This window comes from Pleurodeles waltl, chromosome 1_2 (genome assembly GCF_031143425.1).
Source record: "Pleurodeles waltl isolate 20211129_DDA chromosome 1_2, aPleWal1.hap1.20221129, whole genome shotgun sequence".
In the NCBI taxonomy this organism is placed as follows: domain Eukaryota; kingdom Metazoa; phylum Chordata; class Amphibia; order Caudata; family Salamandridae; genus Pleurodeles; species Pleurodeles waltl.
Window position 1 is genome coordinate 1,294,377,706 of NC_090437.1, and position 23,503 is coordinate 1,294,401,208.

General features: G+C 43.3%; 1 protein-coding gene across 1 annotated transcript in view; it reads left to right on the forward strand.

The window, feature by feature from the left end:
- Window positions 1-23,503, forward strand: part of SPEF1 (sperm flagellar 1) — a 97,389-nt gene that overhangs the window by 43,578 nt on the left and 30,308 nt on the right. Inside the window, exons 2-6 of the mRNA XM_069205180.1 lie at window positions 1,276-1,387; window positions 3,102-3,258; window positions 13,806-13,848; window positions 14,730-14,802; window positions 22,520-22,631. Coding sequence (XP_069061281.1) covers window positions 1,276-1,387; window positions 3,102-3,258; window positions 13,806-13,848; window positions 14,730-14,802; window positions 22,520-22,631 — 497 coding nt within the window. The remainder of the gene's footprint in view (window positions 1-1,275; window positions 1,388-3,101; window positions 3,259-13,805; window positions 13,849-14,729; window positions 14,803-22,519; window positions 22,632-23,503) is intronic.

Genomic DNA, 23,503 nt, shown 5'->3' on the forward strand with positions numbered 1-23,503 from the left:
CAACAGGTTTCTCCTATTTTTGTGCCAAAACCTGCACTAATGTTGTTAATAATACATTTTAGATATTGTTCCTATATGCATTAACAACTAAATATTTCTGTGGTAATGTTTATGCGGGGAATTAGCCAAAGAACATATATGGCTTCCAATAACAGGTTTCCTAGTTTGAGATTGGCTTGTGATCTCATCGATCAAGAAAGACAGATTGTGAGTAAATATCCCCCCCTCGTTTTTAGGTCGAGCGTAAGCGTTCAACCTCATGTATACTTTTAGTATACTTCTTATGGCTTCATTTGTTGGTTGCAGTGTCCTTTGAAAATTCTTGCTCGCTAGTGGTCAGTTCTGCCTTTTTCTCCCTCCTTTTTCTGTTTCAGAGCAGTGACCAATTACTGTATTATTCCACTTTGGTTTCTTTATCTGTTGCTGTGACAGACTATTTTTGTTATTTCTTTGGTGCTCCCCTTTCACTGTGGGTGTTTTAGGCTGGTAGCTGCCTGCGTTTTATTGCAGCATTCCGTTCCTCCCATCTTCTCCCATGTCGCTGACATTTGTTTTGGCTTTATTCCAGTGCTGACCTCGTTTACCTCTGGCTCCTAAAATAAGCTTATTTTACAAAAGAAACACACAGTCGTTTAGTTCACTGCTCATGAAAGCCACAATATGCCCTTTCTGGTTGAATGTAGCTAAACCTAGAAGCAATGATGTGAAACTTGCTTAGCCTCGCATCACATCTCGAGTCTCTCTTTCCACGGCCCCTCCCTGCCAGCACTCAGGACATCGCACACAAGGCATTGCTTATCTCCTTTTCTGGGGCCATAAATCTTCTCAGGCTGCTCTGCTTGTTGAAATGCGGGGTAAGGATGCTTGCAAGACTTTTCATTCTGTTAAAATAAAAATAAAATACTTTTCCAGCCTTATTTTCCAATTCCTGTTCAGACGTTTACAGAGGTAATGCAGTCATCTTCTCGTCTCTCCTCAATGGCTTGTGATTTCTGATGTCAGTAGCTGCCAGTGACCATCAAAACATGGCAGGAAAAGATTAAATTATGAGACAGGGTTGACCAATTTATGTGGCAATTAAAGTCCAGTTCTGAATTTACAATATCAATAGCTCTAACTCAAGAAAATGCGAGACCTATTGCATTGCAAATGCTTGTTCTTATTCTCATCTGTCCTTTTATTCTAGTTCAGATGCCCGTACAGAATGAGTATAAAGACCTTTCAGCTTGTAGCCACAGTCATCCATATTGCTACAACTTTTTGTTTTCATTTCAGTGCTGGCTGCAGAGGTTGTGAAACATTACTTTCCAAAACTTGTGGAAATGCACAATTATGTTCCTGCCAACTCCATGCAACAGAAACTCAGCAACTGGACCATTCTCAACAGGTAAACACAAGGAACAGGCTGATTTTGTTGCCATAATAAGAAAATAACATGCCTACATTTGTAAAGTCTGATACTTTAAAGGACCCCGTGGGTGGGAAGCAGAGTTGGGCCTGTGAAACACAGATGACTTGCTGTTTAAAACTTCTCGCTGCTGACACGTGGCCCCATGTCCACACTTTGAGTTTTTAGGCAACAGCTCTGTGCATTCTGGGATGTGTAGTTTTGCTTTTATCAAAGTAGGAATAGGCCAGCACCCTCATGCCAAGTACTATTAGCTTAGTAAACAAAGTGAGACTGAAGGCTCAATGGATTAATGCAACCACTTGAGGGATCATTGATTGACCCAGAGGTCACGGTTTCAAATTCCAGTTGGCCCATTCCGCCTTTGATCCTTCAGATTCTTATTAAAATTAATACTAGTGACTTAATTAACTATGAACTTATGTTATCTTTCAACAGCACCTAGGTAACCCTTTGGGGTGAACAGTTCCTTTACAAATGCACTTGTTATTGTTGATTGGTTGAAGGTGTCACACGTGACATATAAAAGATTTTTGAAAGTAACATGTGGGGCTCCCGAGACTCGATATTGGTCAGTGAGAAACCTTTATTTTCTTAAGGGTGTGTTAAGCCAATATCCTGCTTCTGTGATGACAGTCCCTAGGTATGACCCCGGATCCCACACCTTTTACATTTCTAGGTAGAAATATTCGACATTACCCGACCTGCTCAACACCAAGCCTATTTCCAGTTTGTCCAGGCTATACATTAAAGCATCCACCATTATGTAGAACGTCTCTTGTGCCGCATTGAGATACACTATAATATGGTGGCCGGTAGTCTTGCCCTCCCTAAGATGGCTGCACTTGGTGGGTTTTTTAATCTCCTTCTGCTCTGACCAAGCATCACCCAGCACTGTTGAGTATTGTCAGAGGGTATCTGGTTGAAACAAGGCAGGCCTGCAGCTCCCATGCGCATCCTCACAGTCTTGCTTCACTCTCCATAAGTCATTAATATTGTTCTTCACAAACCCAAAATGGCCACAAATTTATAGAACCGGTATAACCTTCTCAAACGATTTTAAAAGTTTATATACTTAAATACCTAGCTGACTCTTTCCACTACTGTGATTTAAAAATTCTGCAATAGGCCAGTCAGGAAGCCACGCTCGCAGGGAACAGAACAGGTTAATGATGTGAAGCCTTAGGAAGAGATTACTAAACATTTAAAGGTCCAGGCATTAACAAAAGGTTTAGAGGGCATTATTGTCACTAATTGACCCCTAGTGCACCGATTGGAAGTCATTACTTTGATGGTTGCCAGTTATCACATGATATTATCCATAGAATATTCAGGAATTCTACAGTAAATTATATTGGATTTATACTTGAGCATATTTAAAGTATAACAAGAGACTCACAAGGCCAACATTCTTATTAAATTAACTAAATTCCACATGGAAAAGAATTCTAGGGGTTCTCTCTGTCTCTGCTGCCAATATTGAATAGTAAAGCAAACAATATGGGCTAATTTCTTATGTATTGCTGGATACAGGTCAAGGCCAGTACTGGGAAATAGCTGGTTCACCCATCTCAGTGATATTGGCAATCAATTACTTCCTGGTTCTTCTTTATAAAGTGGTAACACCCAATGCCTTGGTGCATCTGACTACTCATAGTACTTCAACTACTGGAATAACGTTGGCCATTTGCAGGAAAGTTTTAAGCCGACTGAACTTCTCCGTCCCAGATGACGTAGTCCGGAAGGTGGCCCAGTGCTCGCCTGGGGTGGTGGAGCTCGTGCTGAAGACCCTGAGACAGAAAATTGAGGAGAAACAGAAGCAGAGCAAAGAGACGGGAGACACTCCTCGGGTGAGTAGTACCTCCAGGTACATTGGGCATACCTATGTCACCTACAGTCACCTACAGCTTAGAAATAGTTATGGTTTTCTGAATTGCCAGAGTCTTGCTGTTAATGTAAAATATTCTATCTTTGGTAAATATGGTTTCAAAGTAGCATCCCAGCCATCCGAGGTGCATATTGAAATGTAAATAGTGTAGCCATTAGGCAGACAAGGAAACACACAAGGCATCTACAAAATCTCAATAATGTGTGCAAGATATGCACACAAAATCAGTGGAGAACTACACCCTCAGGACAAGATAATACAATCTAATTAGGGGTATGAACATGTGGACAAGTATTGGAGATGGGGGGGTCACATGGTCTAGTTCCCCATGGGAACGCTGTATTTTTTGGCCAATTCACCACTAAGCTAGAATCAACCAAACGCACCAATGTGCCACCCAAAAGGGTGCCATATTCAGTATATAAAAAAATGTGTCACAACAGAGAGGGCTTGATGCACCTCTTGGTCTTGCCAACACAAGCTGTTAAGACACAGAGAGTTCCACTTTGAAATTCAATCTTACAGTCAAATTTGCTTAGGAGTGTCAGCACCAAGAGTCACGCAACATTAAAGCATTATTTGATGCAAGCAAGTGATATCCATTTGCAATGAGGAGGTGGTCCTTAGAGGACTGGGGACCACTTGCAGCTTGGGTTTGAAAGTAAGACGCACGTGGATGAGGTAGAGAACTCTAACCCTCCACCTCTCCTGTACCGCTAGTGATGCACAGAACCTGAGCCACTGTATTGAGGACTTTGGTCCTAAGCATGCCCTAGCATGTGCCATCTGGAGCAGGCACAGCAGGCAGCTAGTTTTTCTGGAACCATTTCATAATGATGGTGGCCCCCCAGTGGTGCCAGCTCACTGAAATCAAATATGGCTGTGAGTACACTGAACCTCACGAGAAGGCCTCCTCCCCCCAAGACATTTTTGTAACAACTTGTTATGCAATTGTATTTATATAGCGCATACTACCCCTGATGAGGCATTGAAGTGCTTTGCAGCAAGTAGCACGCTACTCCGGAACACAAAAAGGATTAGTGGTGGATTTGTATAGGGAAATATGTCATTCATTTCAGTAGTGTACATGTGAGTCTGTTATTTTGATTGGATATGGTTTTGTAGCAAACAATTCTAAATATATTGGGGACATTATACTCATGAGGAAAATATTTGGTGTGGCAGCTGATGGGCATGTACACATGCTCCATTGAATTGGCATCTGGGTACTAATCAATCAATAGAGAAGCCTCTGGGTGAGCGAGGTCTTTATTACTTTTCTCAACATATACCAGACTGTTTTTTTTTTCTGTCCTCATTCACCTCAGACTCCAAGCCAACACCATACCTTGACCTTTCGCATCCTCTTGTATGCGGAGATGACCTATGCCAGGGAGGCCGATTCTCTCTCACTCAGCCTTCTCTTAGAAAACGTGGCTGGAGAGTGGGAAAAGGCGTATAATGATTGGACTTCGTCTTTCATCCATATCTGATCCTTACTGACACCCTTGATTTCTCCTCCACTTCACCAGGGGTGCCCACAGTTTCTCCTTTTTCTTTTGTGACCCTCCCACATCTATATCGATTCTTGACGTGCGAAAAAGAGTATTAAGCCACTCTGTGTGCAAAGCAGGGAACACTGCCACACACTTTTGACAAATTTCTCTTCTAGCCAGTAGGATAGAGTAAAAAAAGCAGGTTCCTCCTGTCTCTACTCCTCAGTTCGGATTCCTGTGATTGCCAGAGTATAATCAAGGGGAGACTTACCATGATTTCTCGCCTTAATATACTCAAGAGGGTTTTACACATGTCTTCCCAGAAAGAATAAACAGCTGGGTAATCCATAAACATGTGAATATCAGTTGCACTCTGCATTCCACATTTAGCACATTCTACCCCTCCTCCTTTCTTCATTCTGGAGAGCTTGTCCGGAGATATATAAGTTCTATGTTTGGAGAATAGATGATTTTTTCTTAACAGAGCGGGATTTGTTACTTCAAAGTGCACATTGAAGCTTTCCACCACACTTGTACCCGTTCCCGGGGCATGTTATCTCCCTAAAGAGTTTCTGCAGGTTTAAAATCACTGTCCAATACCTCCAAGATTTCCCAGTACCAAACTGATACCTTCTTTGGACTAGAGCATTCTCCAAGTAATTTATCTTCCATGGGGTTCGCTGATCCCAAATTCACTCGAGTGCTCTGTGACCAGCCTTCCAACTAAATATACTTCAATCTGGACAGGCTCCCCCCTGTTTTATCCTTTAGCTCTTCGAAGGAGAGTAGGGGTCCTTCCCTAAAAAGGTCCCAACCAAGATTCTATGCCAGCCTTCCTGATTGGCACATCTAATACATCATTTAAACACTCCAGAGTTCCCAGTGATTCTCAGATGGGGGCATTTTGGCTGTAGCAGATAGCCTTCGCTGCTGATCTTAACTGATACCAACTCTTAGTGAGATTACACAGTAACTTCAATTTTACCTTTTTGAAGAATTTTGGATCTCCAAATTTGTATAGAAAATGCTTTGCTACCCCTTTCACAGTGCCTACCATAGCCTTAAACATACCACCAATTGCTGTGGAGCCTGGGGAGGCAAAGAGCATCTTCGGGTTTTTAAGTTGAAATGTCATGTGTAATATTGAAAATCCGTCAGCGCGAAGCCTCCCTTCTCTCTCCTCCTACGCAGCTTTTTCTAGGAAATCCTGGGGTCCTTATATGCCCATACAAAAGAATTTATAGCTTGCTGAAATGTATCTAAGTATCCTTTGTTCATTTGGAGTGGGATGGCTTTGTGAAGGAACTTCAACTTAGGCAAGATCACCATCTTAACCAGGTTGACTCTTCCCAATATTGTACCTATCCTTGCATTAACTTATTGCAATCACCCAAAAGTTTTTTTGGTTCATCGCTGAGAGTTGCTCAATATCCTGTGTGATCATTATACCTAGGTATCTCATTTCACTTTCTTTGCCTTTATTCCTTCTTCTGATTCCAGGACATTATCTGTCTTCCCAGCATTCACATAATATCCAGACACTCTGCCAAAGTTCTCTGCTACACCCAATAGTGCGGGGAGAGCTATTGATAGGTCAGCAGTGTACACCAAAAGGTCATCCGCATACAAGGCTACATTTTTCGCCCATCCGTTACACCTAAAAGGAGATGTTGTGGGATCCTGCCTTATTTTCCTAGCAAAAGGTTCTATATACAGATTAAACAATAGGGAACAGCCTTGCCTAGTACCTCTGGTTATCATAAAGGGCTTTGTAAGGTTTCCATTCACCAATACCCTTGCAGAGGGAGCATTATAAATCTGCCCAGTAGCCCTACAGAATTTTTCACCTACATTGCCGAATCTCAGAATCGTATTTAGATACTGCCAATTGACTCTGTCAAAGGCCTTCATTGCATCCAAAGTTATAACAGCTAGAGGGGCTTCGTGAGTAGTAGCCAAATTTATTGCCCCAACCAAGTTGAAGGTCAATTCATATAAAAATCTTCCTCTGATAAAACCTTTCTGGTCTGGATGTATCAGACCGATCACCACTCCATTTAATCTATCCGCCAGTATTTTAGCAAATAATTTGTCATCATTGTATAACAATGATATAGGCCTATATGATTCACACTTAACTGGGCCCTTGCCTGGCTTCAGAATCAATGTAATGGTTGCCTCATTTCAAGAGGTCGGTGTAGGGTCCCGTTCCCAAGGATCCCTACAAACAATTCTGACATGGCTGGTATTATCGCCTCCCCCAGGACCGTATAAAACTCCACTGGGATGCCATCTGGACCTGCAGCTTTCCCTCCCTTACTTCCCTTCAGAGCTGCACCTATTTCCCCTGAAGAAATTGGGTTGTTCAAATAGATCTGTTCCTCTTGTGTCCTTCCCTAACCAGGTTCCTACCTCTTCCTCCCCTACCTCTAACTCTTCTGTATAGAGTTGGGTAAAGAACTTCTGAAAAGCATTCTCTATACCCTCGCTGCTTGTTGTCGTTTCCCCCGGCTGGTCTAGCTCGATTTCTTTAATATGATTCTGCACTTGGTCTCTCTTGCTCTTCCAGGCTAACAATTTCCCTACACTTTCCCCATACTCAAAATGAGCCAATTTACTTGCCCCCATCTCTTTGTAATTCTAGCCTGTAATACATCCTTAAACTGCTGCCTCAGATGTCTCAACCTATTGGTCAAAACCTTATTTTCCTCCCCCTCTGTATTCATTGTTAGTTGATTCTTGCACCTTAACATATCTTGTTCTAAGTGACATATTTCATTCCTCTATTGTTTACTTCTATAACTAGCAAGGCTCGTGAATTTTCCTTGTATAACCGCTTTGAATGTGTCCCATACCACAAACGCAGGAGCAGACCCCAGATTGATCTTAAAAAACTTCTCTGCCTCTACACGTAGTTGAGAGACAACCTCATTATCTAACAATAGCGTTCGGTCTAATATCCATCTCCTGCGTCCTGTATCCTGAGCTAGACTGATTCTTAGTACTACAGCTGCGTGATCTGATAGGTGAGTTGGCAGGTAGGCTATATCCTCTACTGAGTCACACAACATCCAATCTACTAGGAAATAGTCTATATGTGAGGCACCGTACTTTTTATTGCTATAGGAAAAACCCTGTTTCACACTGGCTTTCTGCCTCCATAGATCACACAATCCTAGATTCCTCATCATCCCCCTCAGATATCGCTGAGATTTTGGGGTACCTATTTTTGTTGACCTGTCCAATTTGTCATCTAAAAGCATTTTAAAGTCCCCCGCCATTATGATTGGATCAGGAAAATCCAATAGCTTAAAGAACATCATTCTGAGTGGCTCTATATCATCACAGTCAGGGCCATAGAACCTTACCAACGTGGTCCTCCTACCGCTTATCTGTAACTTAACTATAATCCATCTTCCTCCTTTATCTGATTTCATCACCAATATCACTGCATTGACCTGTTGTTTAATCAGGATTGGCACTCCCTTAGTATTAAAGTTATGCTCGATGCAGACACAATGTTGGACCCACTTTTGTGTCTTTAACAACTCTGTACATTCAGCTCTAGTTAGGTGAGTTTCTTGCAGGATTAATAGTTGTGCTGGAGAGTCCCTCCAGTACTGTAGGATCCTATCTCTTTTCCCTTTAGTTCTCAGACCATTAACATTCCATGACATGATCTGAATTGCTCCACTCCTGGTCCCCTGACACCCACCACCGATATTATCCGTCTGTCACGGTTGATAAGAAGCTAACTGAGGTATATGAGATTTTTTTCTGATTTTCTCCCACATGCTCCCCTCCATCGTGACCCCCCTACCCTTCCCTTGGAGAACCCCCCCCCGCATAGTGGGCTGATGTTAGACCAATTTTACAGTGCCCGTGGATTTCCCAGGCATATCCATCCTTACACCGTCTGATCCTTTAATTTTTCTCGACACCCCCACCCGTGATAACCTCCAGCAGCTCATCCGCTGCTTTAATATCTCTTATATTGTACATCCTGTTATTATACATTACTCGGAGGGCGGCCTTAAGTTGTGCTGAAGCGCCTAGCTTTTTGAATTCTTCCAAACGCCTCCCTAACTCCCACGTTTTGTTTATGGTTACCCTGTACAAGTCCGATCTGATCTCGATTGAGAAATCTTCCCCTCTGATTTTTTTCAGTTTTAGTGCCTTTGTCAATATTTTTTCTTTCCACACATATGTTTGAAAATGTATCAAGATTTTCCTGGGCTTTTTACTGTTGGGGTTTCTCTTAAAAGGATCTCTGTGGATCCTCTGAATGTCGCTTGCAATCTCTCCTTTACTTTCCTCCAACAAAACAGCTGACTTAATAAGAGACCGCATATGATTTAAGGTTTTCCCCTTCCACTCCTTCCGGGACATTTAGAATTCTCAAATTATTTCTCCTCGAGTTGTTCTCCAACTGTTCCAGTTTATTTTGTACGTCCTGCTGTTTCCTTTCAGTAATTACATTTCTTCTTTATATATCCTCAGTGTCTCTTTCATAGCTCCAACAGACTCTTCAATGACCTGGGTTCTTATCGTCAGGAGGTCAGACTTCTTCTCCAGTACCTCACAGGTTTCTCTTATCTCCCCTTGATTTATTTCAGAGGTTACAAAGCCCCTTTTAATATCATTGGAACGAGCAAGGATCATCGTCTCCATTGAAGTATTTAGAACAGATCCAGAGTGGGGTATATTTTTAGACATTTCTGTAGCCTGGTCAGGGGCTAGCGACTCTGGTGCCCCTGGGAAGATTCCTTTAGAAGGGGCGTACACTTCGCTACTCAGCTGCATAGGAGCGGCCCCTGCCGCCCCCACTCTGTTCCTCGGGACCACCTGGTTTTGCGTGGAGTATCTGGAGACTACATCCTACTTCACTCTCCCCCATCTCCTTCTCTCCCTCCATTCCTTTGTAAGATAAGATCCCTCACTTCCTGTTCTTTCTCCATTAACCTGGGGGAAGTACCCGTTGCTACCAGTCTTACCTTGAAATAAGACCTCAATGAGGGGTAATTTTGGGTTTAATTTTAGTAACAGGACTTCTCTGTTTTTTGGTTACTTTACAGAATATACTCTTGTTATCTCCTTCACTTCTAGCCTTGCTTGTCCCCTGCTACTTCTCGGCAAATCTCCATTAGTTATATCAATTCTTTCCTACCTTTCCACATCGGTCTCCTTCCTCCGTTCTGGGGGGCCGAACCACAACCCCCCCTTTTCGATGCCTTACCGTCTTGTCAGCCACTTCTGTCGCATTCCTCACCTCCTCCACTTCTCCTACCATCTTCCTGGACACATTGGCACTCGCGCTTGTGCTGATTCTGCCACTGTTCCCCCGGAGGGGAACATGAGCTCTAGGGTGGCTCGACACCAGTGTGTGGCTCTGCCAGGCCTGTCGGAGCCCCTCAAATACATGCCCCGGCCCCGCGAAGCGTGCCAACACATCATCCCCACAAGCTATCGCGGGGTGTTGCCACCTTATCGCCATCTGTGAAACCCAGGTAAGCGCTCTAGCTTGCTGCTGCTGCTTCGCAGCCCGCCATGTTCTCCCTCCCCATTCTATGCAGGCCTGTTTTAAATTATAAAAATATATATTTTACTAATCGCAAACAAATGTACTAAAAGATCACAATATTCTGCAGCATCCAGAAAGGAGAATTCCTGTGATGTTCCAGCAAACTCTCTAACACCTGGAACATTTTGTGCCCCACCAGAATTCTTCAAGGAAAATGTTTAAGAGCTGAAATGCTCAAATTGTGCCACTTGAACATTGAGTCACAGTATTGCCCATCAAAACACAGGCCGGGGGAATCATAAGGAATGCTGTGGCAGGACAATGCTGCTGTCTGACATACATAGCACTCAGATGACATAATGCTCCATAGAGGTGCTGTGCAATTGAGTGATGCCCATCAAAAGACTGTGCCAGGGAACAAAGGCCTTCAAAACATTGGACAAATACCATGGGCGCTGATGATTATTTTTATGGATAATCTATATAGTGTATATTGTGCAAAAGAATAAAGCACTCTCCGGTCACAACAAAGTATCCCGTCCGCCGTATTAAGATCTCCATAGGCTATTATGGGAACGTAGTATGGCGGACAGGATATCTATCACATTTGTGCCAGAGGAACCCCCTCGGCCAAACTCTAAATCAGGCCCTAAGTCTACCGCTGATCTCAGAAGACGCCTTCTGTACAGTTCAGACCACACCGTATGCTAGATTCGTCCTGTTGCCATTATCTGTGTGGGCTCAGATGACCATCTCAGTCTTTGCAAGGTTCTGCACTATGAGGGTCTGATTTATCGTCACTATTATTATTGTTCTTCTTCTTCTTGTTGCTATTATCATCATTATTAATTTGCTTTACTACACAACAATGTCTGCTTTTGATAATATCCCGACACATGGAGAGCTCTGCCATAAAAACAGACTGTGGGCTTGATTTAGATACTGGCGGATGAGTTGCTCCGTCACAATGGTGATGGATACCCCGTACCCCGAAATCTAAATCCCATAAGATATAATAGGATTTAGATTTCAGCGGACGTGATATACGTCACTATTGTGACGGAGTAATCCATCAGCTAATAGCTACATCAGGCCCTTAACTAAAACTATGGTAAAATGAATGCCATGTTCCACTATGAAACCTTTTATTACTAATATCCGTTCCCACTCCGAAATGGCCAGCTCCCTGTAACTCCGCTGTGTAATCACATCAGTTTGCAAAAGCCACACCTAGTCAGAGCTGTTCTTCTCCGGACAATACAAGAATACACTCAGGCGTCAGCTGGGATTATACACAAGTGAACACCAAGAATGGCTGAGAATGTTCTCCTTGTTACCACCAAGACTTACTCGAAGATGAAAACCTACAGTTTTACTCAGAAGCTCTTTACATTGTCCTTACTCAGGGTTCCTAGATTTGACCATAAACAGGTATTCTCATAACTCCTTCACATACAACTGTTCTGCTCCTGACAATACACAGATTCACTCAGAGTTCTGATCTTTTTATATCCCGACTCACTCAGGGGTGACCAGCTCCTGATCATACACAGGTTCTGCTCCTGATAATACACAGATTAACTCAGAGCTCTGATCTTTTTATATCCCGACTCACTCAGGCGTGACCAGCTCTTGGTCATACATAGGTTCTGCTCCTTATAGTATAGAGAATAACTCAGAGCTCTGATCTTTTATATCCTGACTCACTCAGAGCTGGCCAGTTTCTGATCATACACAGGTTCTTCTCCTGATAGTATACTGAATACCTCAAAGCTCTGATCTTTTATATCCCGACTGACTCAGAGCTGGGCAGTTCCTGATCATACACAGGTGCTGTTCTTTACAGCATACAGATTAACTCAGAGCTCTTATCTTTTATATCCCGACTCACTCAGGGCTTGCCAGGTCCTGATCATACACAAGTTCTGCTCCTGATAGTATACAGATTACCTCAGAGATCTGATCTTTTGTATCCGACTCACTCAGAGTTGGCCAGCTCCTGATCATACACAGGTTCTGCCCATGATAGTATACAGATTAACTCAGAGCTTTGATTTTTTATATCCCGACTCGCTCAGAGCTGGCCAGCTCCTGATCATACACTGGTTCTGCCCCTGATAGTATCCAGATTCACTCACAGCTAAACTGAGATTCATTCCAGACTCTCTCTCTCAAAGCTCTGTTGCAAATAGTACTATGACTCCTAATATTAAGCCTTACTCATAACTGCATTGCACCTGACAATACACAGATTTACTCAAAGCTCATTATATTGTCCCTAAGTACTAAAAGCTTGTTGTTTTCTGGTAACGCACAGGTACACTCAGAGCTCTTGACAATACTCATGCCTACCTAAAACATGCTGTGCTGCACATAATACAGTGACTCATTCAGAGCTCTTATCATATCTAGACTGAGCAGGGAATTACTACTCATGATAGTATCACATTCTTTCATTTGGAACTGGATCTCCCCATCATTAAACTCAAAACCATACAGCTACATATAAAACCTGAGTTTGGTACAGCTCAGATGAGGATGGTTAAACATAACAATTCCTGCTAGGAGGCGGGGATACAGTGATGGGTGAAAAGTGTGAAGATTCCACAATAAGGTGATTTTATTGAATTGTTAGCTTAGTTTCAAAAAATGATTTAAGGATTTATATATTCTGTTTGAATTTGTATGTTGTTTTCACTAGTGATTGTGATAACTGTGTATTCATTAAATTAAAATACACGTCTTTCTAATGTCAGATCAACTCAATCCCTAGGCCATTATAGAGATTTATATTTATTATTTAGTTATTTATGATCTCTTTCAGAAGAATATTATAATTCTGAGAAGTATAAATTGATAAATACAGATATGGTGATGTAAGAAGCATAGGGTTTTAAATTGAATACCCTTTTCCATCTTAAGCTAATGTAGTTTCCTTCTGAGGTCAGACCAGTGGTTGAATTTTCCTAGCCCGTTACCAGTCATACCCCTGCGTTCTGTACCACCTGTATTTTTGCTGGTAGTCTTTGACAGCCCTCAGATTTAAAGAGTTGGTGTCACCCAACCTGGCACTCACAAGTGAGCCTAGAAACATAGGTCTTACTGGTGGTGCAATAAAGTGAATTGCACCTTATTGCGCATTCAGGTGTCCCACCACCCACACATCCAGATTCAGAGAAATCACCACCTCTACTGTACAGGATTTTAAAATAAGTCTTTTTAAAAACAGGTAGTCCCGCATCCATTGTATCCGTAGTTGGAAGCCATTTTCAGACCAGGATCCTCACCAGCAAAGTCGCTGGCTTCAGCACAATGACTCCTAATGACCTCTCAGTACCCACATTCTTGAATCAATGTTTAACTAGATAGACCAAGGGCCAACAGAGCTTCATATGTCTCTGTTTAAATCTTCTTTACTAGGAAGTGCAAAAACAGGAAAACCAAAGAATTTGGCAAACTAAATACTACACCTGTTTTTTGTTTTTTTTGCAGGATCCAGGCCAAACTGTGGAAGAGAACAATCATGTAGATTCAGGTGACGTGGGATTACCTCCTCTGTGTATGTGGATGGCCTTGTAATTGAGCCCACCTGGGGCCTGATAACAAGTTGTCAGGGACTCTCCTGGGCGATTCTTGGTGGGCAGAATTATCGACAGCTGCCAGCGTCTCTGCATGGAATTCCTGCAGTTATGAGTTAGACCCCCTCTGAATGGGGAGTAATCATGAAGATGTGAAATTAACAGGCACAATTCCACATAGTATTCCCTATTCCCGGTGGTTCAACACAGACATTTACCACTTACTAAATGTCTGCAATCACTCCTGGGGGAAGGGAGTGACAGATGAGTGGAGGAGTGGAGCAGAGAATGGTGTTTGGTAGAATTCATTCAGAGCCACCAGCCTACTAAAATGATAAACCTGCATGTTGCCCCTTCGCACCCTAAGCGCCACGCCCAAACATAAGATCATTCATTACGCCCCGTATGGGGCTATGTGGCTTTAAGAGTATTGTCAATGAGATTGTGCCTACGTGGGACACAGGTCTGTGCTGAGCATGAGGGACCAGAGAAGCGCTCTTGTATTAGTATTGAGGCGTTGTGATGGATAAAAGAATGTGAGAGAGACACCCAGGTTTATCATTATAGTAGGCTAGTGTGTATGAATTAGCTTTGTAGATCTGATTGTGATTGTGATTTCCTTCTTTCAGGTAGCTTCCTCTGTGGGTTGCTACTGATGGGTGCCCACCTTGAGCACTTATGTTGGTGACAGTGGAGTTTTCATGGGCTCTACATGAGACAGTTTTTGTTTCCTGGTATGGAGCTTATACAGTGCAGATTTCAATATAATGTCATCTTCAGCACTGTATCTGAATATATTACGGTCAATGGTTATAAAATAGTTTTTTTTTTTCTATAGGTTCTTCCCCGAAACAAAAAAACAATGCTCCAACCAGCAATGCACAGCCTCCCGTGAAAAGTGAACCTGCCAGGTAAGCTCTCACCACCACAGAAATAAATTGAGATACTTAAAAGCTTTTGGGGTAAAAACCTAACATGGTGCAATATGGCTCCTTTGTTGAGACAAGCATGAAGAAGCGAACATTAGGCTTATGTTGTGTGGTATCGCGATCATGTACAGTGTTATGTCACGGAGTGAATGCCGATAACAAAGTTCTCCTTTCTAAAGCCTTCTGGTGCTGTCAGAAAACACCATGGGACAGGTGGCAGGTGGTAAGATGGTCCTGGAGAAGAGCCTGGGCTTAGCACCCTTCCCGAGATGCAGCAAATTCCATTACAACTGGATCTGCTGAGATCAGTTATTTTGTTCTTCACAACTTTGTGTCATGCCAGATCAGTTTGACTGGTACTTTGGCATATCCCACAATGCACACCACCAAGCCTACATTTGAGGCTACCGAAATGTCAAAACATATCATTTTAATATGTTATTTTGTGCTGGTTTACTGAAAGATGTTCTGAGATGGAGTGTGAGGTGAGGTATGCAATGTATAGTTCTTTTCATTTAGTTTACTCTTAAATGTCCCTCGTTGTGACCTTTTTTCTGTCCCGGAAGTAATCACATTAACATGGGATATTCACTACATCCCATTCCATTTCAAAACATGCCAGCATTTTTACTGTGTGTGGAATGATACAGACTTACACAACGGATCCTCTTTTGTATTGCGTTTTAACTCTTTGTCTTAAATAAGGACCAGAATTTGAACATATTTAATTATCTGTATTGGATAACCTTAGCTATTCTCTTCTCAGTTCTTTGTACGGGATGAACCTTCATCCATATAACTCATTCTTTGTTATAATTAGCATTAATCAAAGCCTTTCAGATATCCATAAAATTCTTTCCATCAAAGGACAATCTGTTGGGGAGCAAAATCTGACCTCAGCCATTTTGTAGGCTAATTTCCTCAACTCTCTTCATGTAAAACATAAGAACAAGCACAGAGGGACATATTGAAGCAAGCTTCCGCTCCTGTTCTATACAGGAGACTCGGGAAGGGTCTTCTCCATTGACATCCAACTATTATTGCTGGCTTGTGAAGCAATCAGCTTTCAGATTATATTAATTTACTTATTTCGTGGTATATCGCTATCAAGAAATGTCTGTTGTAAGATGCTGCGCCAAGTTTGACAAAGTGGGTACAACGATATGACACTGCAGCATTTCCTAAAATTGTAAATCGTGCTCTCCTGTTGGTAACCTCCTTCGCTAGGGTTGATAGTCTTAGAAAGAGTGACCCCTGAGAAGGTCCCAGACCCAGGACAGGGACATGCTAGACATCTGAAATAGCCTGCTTCTAGCATCCATCTGGGGATGGGTCAAGTCTTGAGGCATTCAATACCCTGCCTTTGCCCTGTTGCGACGCCTTGCTCCGGGGTGCCCGAAACAGAGCCCACAATCTACCAAAACACTCTAATGGACTAAGTCAATTATTTCACTAAGTTAACGAAAGGTGCCCCATTGCTAAGGAAATGTTTAAACCCAAGTTTGACGGGATGTTTTGTCTTCCACCATGCCCTATCTCAAGTGGAAGGGCTTCTTAAGAGTTAATATTACTAACAACAAGAGAGAGGACGAACAAAAACACAAACCACGTGGACTTTTGAGATACAGTCGTGAATATCTTTATATGCTTACTGTAAATTTGACAAATAAAGACATTGAAAAAAGTGCATATTTTTTGTTTTCCAGCTCCAAATTCCATTCCAGCCCCGGCCTTCCCTGTAGAAAAAATAAAATGGTCACTGTAATCTCACCAACCCAACTCGCCCTCTTCTTTAGAGATCCACCTGCCAAAGCGGCAGATTCTATGACTCTCCTTCATTTCTCCAGGTCATTCTGAATTTCCTGTTGGTCACTCCCCGCAAGCAACACTATTTTCTGTCATCATCCTTCTCCTTCACGCACTTCATCCCAAATTATATTGTATTCTGTTCTTTAGAGCCATGTGTGTTAATTTTCATGTGGTGCAGAACTCTTACCCTCCATTGGACACTCCCATTCCTTGGCCCCTGTGATCCAGCTCTGGTTCTTTTGTTAACTCTCTGCCTTATATACCGGTGGCATCAGCCCTACCTATGATTTGTCCTTTGGCATCTCTACACATTCCTACTTCTGGTGACCTTGACTGTTTCATGTTCTGGTCTCATGAAGTTGAATCCTTGGTTGGTTCCTTATTGTCACCCTCAGAAGAAATAATGAGTAAAGAGTTAAGTTAATAAAATACACATACAAATCTCAATGTTACATCAGTCCCAACAAACTCAAAAAACTCACCATCCAGTTTTTGTTTTTGTTTTTTAAAGAAATAGTATTTATTCATAGATAGAAATCTAAAGAATCAAAAAAAAAAAAAGCAAAAGATCCTAGCACTTTCTGTGGCTGTGATACAACCCAACCCAACAGAACATGTAATACTTACATAGCATACTCAAAGACACAGAGCCGATGACCAGTGTTGTCTTATGTAGAAATGTTGAGAACAATAATGGGCATATTTATGAGAGGGATTGCGTTGCTCTTACACCACACAATGTGGGGCATGCGCGACGCAAGCCCAAAATGCAATTTATGAAGCCACGCCAGCCCACCTTTTATGACCCTGAGTGGCTTCATAAATCTAGAGTAAAGCAACACAGTGCAAATTGCTGTGTTACATTACTCTGCTCCAGGGAGGTATTCCATGGGTATTAGGTGGGTGTTCACACGCAGCATCCATGGACTTCGACGCATTCCCAGACTCACCAAAAGTGGTAGACCTAGGAATGCGCCAAAATGCTTCCCAAGTGAGGCGTAACAAGAAGAAATATCTTTATTTCTCCTTGTTACTTCCTCCTTCCATGTGTACTGCATTCTGCAGCACACATAGAAAGAGGAATATGCTGCAGGGGATTGTGTTTGTGCAGGAAGATACCACTTCCTGCACAAACACAATCCCCCTTACAACGGAGGCACCCTTGCACCATGGTGTAAGGGCATTCATGTGTTGGCATTACGCTGCCAAAACGGCACCTGTGCAGGAACAAAGGTAGGGATGCGTTATATTCTTTTAAATATGGCGCATTCCTGCCCTTTCCCTGTGACGCAGTGCAGCAGGGTGACTTGCTGTGCTGTACTGCACCACTTGGCCATAAATATGGCCCTAACAAGGCTCTCTCTTACTACTAACAGTCAATGGGGCAGCCCTGGTTTGCCTTCTGCCCTGATTACTCAGTGATCATGGAACAAGGTTGGGCAATTCAGCAGCCAAGTTTGCTGCCAATGTAGTACAATGGTGCACAAATCAAAGCTATCCAAAATGAGGTGGGGAAATCATGGGTGTGGTATATGCAGGATATACCCTGCTTTATAGCAGATGTCCCACATCCACCACACTGTAAATAATGCATTTCTGGAACCCTAAGGTCAAGAGAGAAAATTCTAACTATTCTAGTATCCGGGCAACTGGCTATAGCCAGCAGGTCTATCCTACGACATAGAGTGAGCATGGAAACATCTGCAGCCATCCGGGGCTGGAAAGGAATATATTCAAGCTAGAATCGGGGGCTCGGGATGGTGCAAAGCCACTGTTCAAACAAGTTACATATTCTCTCTGTAGGTTCCTGAAACGCTGGTCATGTAGAAGCTCTTGTGTTGGTTCTGGCCACCTGAGTACTAAGGGCATTGTGACTTACTCCTTCATGGAAACACAAAGTGTTAGGCCATGTTCTTTATCCTCCTGGTCCTGGGTCAGCTCCTTTCGTCACATAAGTACTCATTGCTTACTCTTCTTCCAGGCCAGCCTACAGCAAGAGGTCTTCTCCAGAGTTCTAGGCTTGAGGGTATGAGTGGCAAGCAGAGCCCTATTTCTGGAAATATCTCTCTGGCTGAGCTGCAGAATTTCTTTCCAAAGTCCTGAGGAAATTCAGTCACTGACTGGATGATACCAGCATTTATGCAGGATTGGGGGTGTTCAATGAAAACCTAAGATTTCTGCAAATTTGAAAGACTTCTTCAAAAGGCCCAAGTGCATCTTGACAGTTTTCCTGGGGGGCACAGGGAACAAAAGGGGAGGCTTTGTGGATTAGCTTTTGTGAGGCAAATCTAGTCCTGTCTGAAACTTTCAGAGATGAACTCTGAGGAACCCCTTCCAGGTGAATGGGAGTCACCACCTTAGAACATCTAACTAGTGAATGCTTTTTATCTCAATTTTGTTTATTCTGATTTCAGTGTAGTATTTAATAGATCATTAATCATTTTCCTTGTCTCTATTGCTTTTGATCTCATTTGCACCCTGCTGTCCTCCTCTTTTGGCTAATTTCATCTTTATCATCCTGTACAAACACTGTATCTCACTTGCCCTCCTCCAACCTTCTGCCACCATTTTAGAAGTTCATTTAGTTATTGTTGTCATTTATATTTACTGCACTATTTCAGACACAAATGTAACACTGTATCATCTATATGAACTTCTCGAGCATCCTTCTGGGTCCAGAATGTTTTATTGTTTTTGTTTTTTGTCTATACTTGGCACTTTTAATCCTTGAACTGCGTATAAGGAAGCAGTGAACCTGGTAAGATATGTAGGTAGAAATGATATAATGTTCATGTTCAGCTCTTGGGGCCTTATGGTACTGAATATGATATGGTTATTGTTATCCAGTTTGCAGCCTCTGACAATCAGGTCAAGCACAGATTTCTGGAGTGGAGTGGAGTGGAGTTAGTCCACTGCACTACTAGATCCGGTCAGGTATTGTAAGACTCGTATGGCACATATGTGATATCAGTTTCCTGAGTAACTGCATTGTAATATGTCTGTAATGCAGACGTGAAATGGGTGTTTTTGTAATATATGATAGGGCCTGGGTTAGATTTCGGCGGACGGGCGGTCTCTGCAGACCCACACTGACAGGAACTTCAAAGCTTTGCCAACTTATCACTGCAGCGCGTGTGTCACTCTCTGCTCCAATGAGAGCAGAGAGCACAGCTCTGGTGTGTACGAGGGCGGGAGGGCATGTTGGTTGTAAGGGTGAGGGGCAGGCAGCAGGTTTCTTTTTTTTTTTATTTGGATGGCTGAAGAATTGAAGAGAAGGTGATGTGGGTGGTGCCCCCAAGTGTTTCTATTCAATTTGAACAGAAACAGAGAAGACAATTGTAGCAGGTGGTAGGGTGGGTGACCAGAGGCCAAGTATTACTTTTTGTAATATTTGTGAGAATAAGTGAGAATAATGCAAATGCTGAGGGCAGTGTGGGGCACCAGGAACCTTTTTTTTTTAAATATGGGTGGTAGTGGGAAGGAATGACCAGAAGGTGGTCCGGGCAGTGGGGAGTTAGAGGGAGGGTTGCAAGACACCAGATTTAACAAGGGGCAGGTACCAGACGCAGGTGAGCCTTGCACTGGATGTCCTCATGACTCCTCCACTCCTGCACAGTTAATGTCTTCAGGGGAAGAGTATACAACAGGACCATACATAACATACAATTATAGATGAGCAAAAAGTGAAGTACGGGGATGTTTTTTTATCTTGGAGTCCTTAGTGACATCCTTTGCTCTCATTGTCTATTTGGTGTCACACAGTACCCCTTAGTAAGAAACAATTGTAATGGCAAAGACTGCCCCCGAAGGGGGCCTCAGGGGCCAGTGCAATAACAACCGCCGGGGACCCATAAAATCCAGTTTTGGCTGCCACTGCGTGCCAAACAGTGGGGGAGGCGCCCCACTTCCCTCAGGTTACAAAAAGCACGTCAATGTTGCCGAAAAAAACCCGGGCCAATCAGGGCCCAAGCAAGGTTTTGAACCCCCCATGGGGGGCATCACTGCACCCCGGGTGGGGAGGAGGAAGGGAGTTAAAGAGGACAGCGCTGCCCCTGCATAAGGTACTCTTGTAGGGCAGGGGGCAGCACACAGGAGTTATCGAGAAGAGAAGCTTCGCCCAATCTCCCCTGAGGCAGCACAGTGCACGAGGAGACTGCAGCGCTCCCCTGCCCAGCATTTCTGCAAGTCCTTCACAGTTGTTTGGTTTTCTCAACCCACCCTTTTTGGGAACCAGCTGTGTCGCTGCCGCGACTTGGTGGAAAAAAGGAAACACAGACTCGGCCCACCCTTGAGAGGTACTCCGAGGAACTGGAGGGGTAGGCCTCACCAACTCAACCCGTTGCCGGCAGAGGACCGCTGCATTGTGTGGCGATGAGACTGTGCGGCCAACCGCACGCCAACTCCCCTTGTAGCAGCAACTGGCACTGGCATGAGCAGCTCTCCACTGAGGCCGGGAAAAAGGACAAAGGTGGAGACCTGACCCCACCCACCAGGCAAGAGGTGAGCCCCCTTAAGGGGAGAGGCTACAGCACATGCAGTGGTTGAAGGGTTACGTTTGTCGGTAAAGGAGGCACGCAGGCAGGGCGGTGTGCCCGATAAAAAGCCTCTTCCCCGGGCATGCCTTACTGCAGGGTGAGTAGGCTGCTGGGAAGAGAGAGCGGACCAATGCACTCACAGCCCATGACTGCCGGGTGGCATGGCACAAAATTGGACAGACAAGGTAGCGAGTTGAGCATAACAGCAGTAACAGGCTACCCCTCCTCGCAATTGGAGAAAAAAAACACCCCAAAAACTTATTACCCCAAAAAAGCAGCATGTATGGTGGCCTCAGCAACTAAAAGGTGTCATTACTACGACAAGCAAATGTCAGTACTTGAGTGATATATGACAGAGATGATTTATGACCTGTCATATATGATTTATGAGGTGAATGACATAACATAGAGAACATACAAGTTAATAAATCTATGTCCAAGAATTCCTACGAGAAAAAACACAAACACACGGCTGGTGTATTTTTATTCGCAAATATATATGTGAGATGTGTAGTACTTGAAGTGAGCCAAGTGCAGGGGCTATTCATTTACCCATCTAAGGGCCAGGTTTAAAAGGCACTAGCGCCACTGATGCATCACTTTTTGCAACGCTCCGGTGACACTAAGTACTGCTCCATATTTACAAGGAGGTGTAAAGCCATTTTTTGTGGCTTTATGCCTCCTTCTAAATATGGGCCCCTCTGACACAGTTTTCTGCATCAGAGGGGCGTGCAATGGGTGTTGCTGTGGGTGTTGTACCGTAACACCCATTGATTTTGAAGCTGCCCCAGATTCACAAGAAAATGTAAATCTGAGGCAGCGCCAAATTCTAACGCCACCCAAGGGGTGGGGTTAGCATGGCGCAACGAGGAGGAATACTTTTATTCCTCCTCGTTTTTTGCGTTTCTCTGTGTGGTGGATTCTACTGCACACATAGAAGAAGCAAAATGCCATGGATGATTGTTTATGTGCAGGAAGGGACTCCTTCCTGCACATAAACAATCACACCTCTCAACGCAGACACCCTTGCACTATGGTGCAAGGATGCCTGCATTGGTGCAGGCTGCTTAACTTAGCACCGATGCAGGGGTGCGCTGTATTCTTGTAAATATGGCACATCCCCGCATTTCAAAACTGGAGCAGCGCGGTGCTGCTTATTTTGACGCAGCACCACGCTGCGCCAGTTTCTTGTAAATATGGCCCTAAATTTCTATATGCCTAGTGCAGTACAGGCATGTCAGTCAAAACTGTATGTGTGTATTTTGATGTGAACCAGCCACCGTACATCTTTGTGAATCTGCTTCTAGTGGAGCACACCACCTTTAACAGTATTTTTTTTCACCCGCACACCACAGCACGACCAAAGGCCAGCACGGGTACGCGCAGGCGATGAACGGCGACACCAGCTTCCGCATTCAGCTCGCAGAGAAAGAGCAGGCCCTGCTGGCGTCACAGGAATCCCTGCAGGTGCGCACTGCCCTTTCTTGTTTTCACATTACGAACAAAATACAAGATTTGCTGCTGGATTCTACTGTACTGATATGTGAACCATGCACTTGTGTGAGATAATGTGCAAACAAACTATGTTATTTCGACATAAAAAAGTATTTTACTTAAGAATGTGCAAACTGAACAAGTATCAAACAAAGTTGTGAAACTTTTCAAGCCTGGCTTAAGTGTATTTACATTCCACTTACCTACTCATGCTGAAGACAGAAAAAGGCACTTGGGTAAAGCAGGTGTAAGAGGAATGTAAATAAACCACACACTGAATTTATAGGTTTGGAAAGCAGGGGACCTCTTCCCAGGCCCATATTCCTCTATTATATCTGTAGCATAGCGCTTCGTTTCACCTGCTCAACTGCGCTGCTTTAAGCGCTGAAAAACTGTAAAAAAAAAATCGGTTATTGCTTCATTTTTTTAATTCTTTTGAAGTTATTGTTTTTAGTCTAACTCTTTTTATTGAGCATCTCTGCATAAAGATTAATGCAGTTGTATAAAGAATTGAAATAAATGGAACATTATCAAGAGATTAGAAAGAACAGGAAAATGCTCAGAGTGTTTACGCACTATAAAGTTCTCCATTACGAGTTGGCCGGATACCAACCACGTCACTACATAGACCCCCTTTAACCCTTCCTTACTCGGAAGGGTTGTAGTGCCGAACGCTGATGTAATTTACTCAGTTTCCACCATCTCTTTTGGGAGTTTGCTCCATGTATTCACTGCCCTCCTTGTGAAAACATATCTATGTGTCTGGTGCTTACTAGTCTGGAGAGAAAACAAGAGCTATTTGTGTCATCGCTCACAGGGGACTCCAGGCGCTAACAACTGCTTTG